The 2993-nt window shown below is 37.5% G+C and overlaps 1 protein-coding gene across 1 annotated transcript; it reads left to right on the top strand.

The window, feature by feature from the left end:
- The first annotated feature begins 217 nt into the window (after positions 1 to 217).
- On the top strand, positions 218 to 1887 carry LOC110037284 (probable pectinesterase 67). Its single transcript, XM_020741888.1, has 5 exons — positions 218 to 542; positions 626 to 788; positions 868 to 1074; positions 1389 to 1636; positions 1731 to 1887. The coding sequence occupies exons 1-5, from the start codon at positions 274 to 276 to the stop codon at positions 1885 to 1887; spliced, it is 1044 nt and encodes a 347-aa protein (XP_020597547.1). The 5' UTR covers positions 218 to 273.
- The last annotated feature ends 1106 nt before the right edge of the window (positions 1888 to 2993 follow it).

The raw sequence follows: 2993 nt of genomic DNA on the forward strand, positions 1-2993 counted from the left end.
TAACCATTCCTCTCCCCCTTAGTGCAATAGGCAACGGTCGAATTTCACCCTTCAAGCAAATTCTGCCGCCATTCCCTCATAGCCTTTGCACAAAAACTGTTATCATAGGAACCCAAACCAAAAAAAAAAAAAAAAAAACAAAACAAAACAAAAAATTTCTTAAGCATCAATCAACCCCTCATCCTTTTTTTCTTCTAAATTGCATTGCCCTCTTTATTTCCATTTCCTTGTTGATTCCCACTCTTCATCAAAAGTTGTCAAATCTTTTAAAAAATGAGTTTTTCATTTCTCACACTTCTTCATCTCCCCCTCCTCATTTCTTATTTGGCATTTGTTGATGGAGCCATTGCTAAAGGCTCAAAAGCAAATGATCTGATCAATGCTCCCCTCCTCACCTCAAAGTTGCCCGTAAACCCGAGCCGTACACTCATTGTTAGCAAATCAGGAAGGGATAACTTCTCCTCCGTTCAGGCCGCGATCAATGCCGTCCCAGAAAGAAATTCTGAGTGGATCATAATCCATGTGCGAGCTGGAGTTTATCGGTACAACGATTCTGAAGCCTTGTTGCCTCAATTGATAACTCATTATTATAGAACAATGAAAAATATTAAATTTTTATTGACAGAGAGAAGATTGTGATTCCAGAGAACAAACCATACATTTTTATGAGGGGTAATGGCAAAGGCAAAACTTCAATTGTGTGGAACGATAGCTTGCAGAACAATACCAAGTCTGCCACCATCACTGTCAAAGCTGATAACTTCAACGCATTTGGGATTAGTTTTAAGGTAAAATCATTTTCCTTGATTAATCGAGATATAGTTAAATACCGAAATGATTGCTAACTTTAAGTACTTTATGCGGCAGAATGATGCTCCTTTAGGTGCTGCTAATACACCCTTCAACCAATCCGTGGGAGCGAAAGTGACTGGTGACAAAGTCGCCTTCTACCACTGTGGCTTCTACAGTAATCATAACACCCTCTTTGATCACAAGGGGAAGCATTTTTACGAGAGCTGCTACATCCAGGGGAATATCGATTTTATCTTTGGCCGTGGCCAATCCATTTTCCAGGCAAGTTGTTGATTTACAATTTCAAAATTCTTTGATTAATTAATAGCTCAAATTAATAACACGGTGATTATATATACAATATATGAATTTTTTGAAAAAATATTACATCAAGACTCCTGATGTATTCGAAGTCTAATGGTTGGGCGCCACGTATCAAGTGAGCTCTACCGTTTTTAACACCGGCCAGTACCGGTGTATTACGGTGGGGTTCACTTGACATGTGACGCTCCACTATTAGACGCAAACTGCGTTAGGAGTCCTGATCATTTTGTAGGAATAGCAAGGATATTTATTGTCAGTCATTTGTGAAGCAGAGCTGCGAGATCTTCGTCCTCCCGGACCGGCGAACCGCCATCCTTGGATCAATAACGGCCCAAAACCGGCAATCTCCCAATGACAGCAGCGGCTTTGTGTTTATAAAATGCAAGGTATATGGTGTTGATGAGGTATATTTGGGTCGAGCCAAAGGGGCCCATTCACGGGTCATTTTCGCCAAATCCTACCTCTCGAAGACCATCACCCCAGCAGGCTGGACCAACTGGAGCTATGATGGCACCACCGAGTAAGCTTCCAGATCCTTAATTAAGCTATGATTACAGATTTATTAGAAGCTTAATGATGATTTTATGGGGATCATTATTATTATTTAATCACAGCCATTTGCTATATGGGGAGTATTCATGCTATGGTCCAGGCGCGAACCCGGTTCACCGAGTGCATTGGTCACGCCAGCTGACCTCGGAGGAGGTTGCTCCCTTCCTGTCCATCGATTTCATCAACGGGAAGGACTGGCTGCTAGCCTATTACGACTAATCAACTATTCCTTAGTTTGATGTTAATCTCTACAGATTCATGTAAAGTTATCATTAGAATTTTTGTTGTTATTGTTGTTGTTGTTATTATTATTATTATTATTATTATTTGGCGGCATGCCATGTAATGATGTCTTGCTTAATTTATTTGCCATTAGGCTCAACTTTTTGTGAATTCTCACAATTGCTTGTTAAGAATTAGTATTACATTAATATTAAGTTCATTATAAAACTATCTTCCATGTTTTGTGTTTTATTTGTTTCAAGTTGCCATATTGCCCTTTACAAATACGAGAGGTTACGTTTCCTGTGTTCTTTAGGTACGAAAACGCTAATTTTTTTAGAGGCACATGTGCTTTGATGAACATAAATATTTGATAAATATAATCTAAAGATGAATCAACATAAATATACCATTGGAGTATCCCAAGTACTTAATTTCTTGGGCTTTATGGAATGACAATGGATGCATCAAATTTGAATCTTCCGACTTCAAAATCTCACTGGGCAAGCCACTGCCGACTGTCAAGAACAATTTCGGACAACCTGATTGTTTTAAGGCTGATTTCCCAATTTTTGATGATACATATTTAACTCTCGTTTAGGTTTCAGACCTTCCCAAAAATGATAAAGGCCACTACATTTGAGTAAGGGAGCAAAATGTGTTAATTCCATTTTGTTAATTACAACTGTAACAGGGAATAATTCATTAAAAAAAAAACATAATATCAATGGTCGCTATGGAACAATATATTTTTTGGGCGAAAACCTCATCAAAGGATATTTTCATTGATTTGTTTTAGTTTTTTATATAGATAATAAGTAACAAACAATCTATCATTATTAACATGTTGGATAGTTATTTGTCCTTGGTGAATCAGGTTTCGAGAGTTAGAGACGAGTGAATGAGAGAAGGAAGGGAGAGTAGAAAAAGTCTAGGATCTTTGTAGGTAGAATTAGGAAAATGCCCCTTTATTCATATTTCTGTCATATACTTATAGAGGCGTGTTTTGTACAATTACATAAGTGAGAGAACGGTTATAAAAACCATTTTTAATACCATTAAGACTCTAATCAATTGGATAGATTTTATGTCATATTTATATT

This window comes from Phalaenopsis equestris, unplaced genomic scaffold, assembly GCF_001263595.1.
Source record: "Phalaenopsis equestris unplaced genomic scaffold, ASM126359v1 Scaffold218054, whole genome shotgun sequence".
Classification (NCBI taxonomy): Eukaryota; Viridiplantae; Streptophyta; class Magnoliopsida; order Asparagales; family Orchidaceae; genus Phalaenopsis; species Phalaenopsis equestris.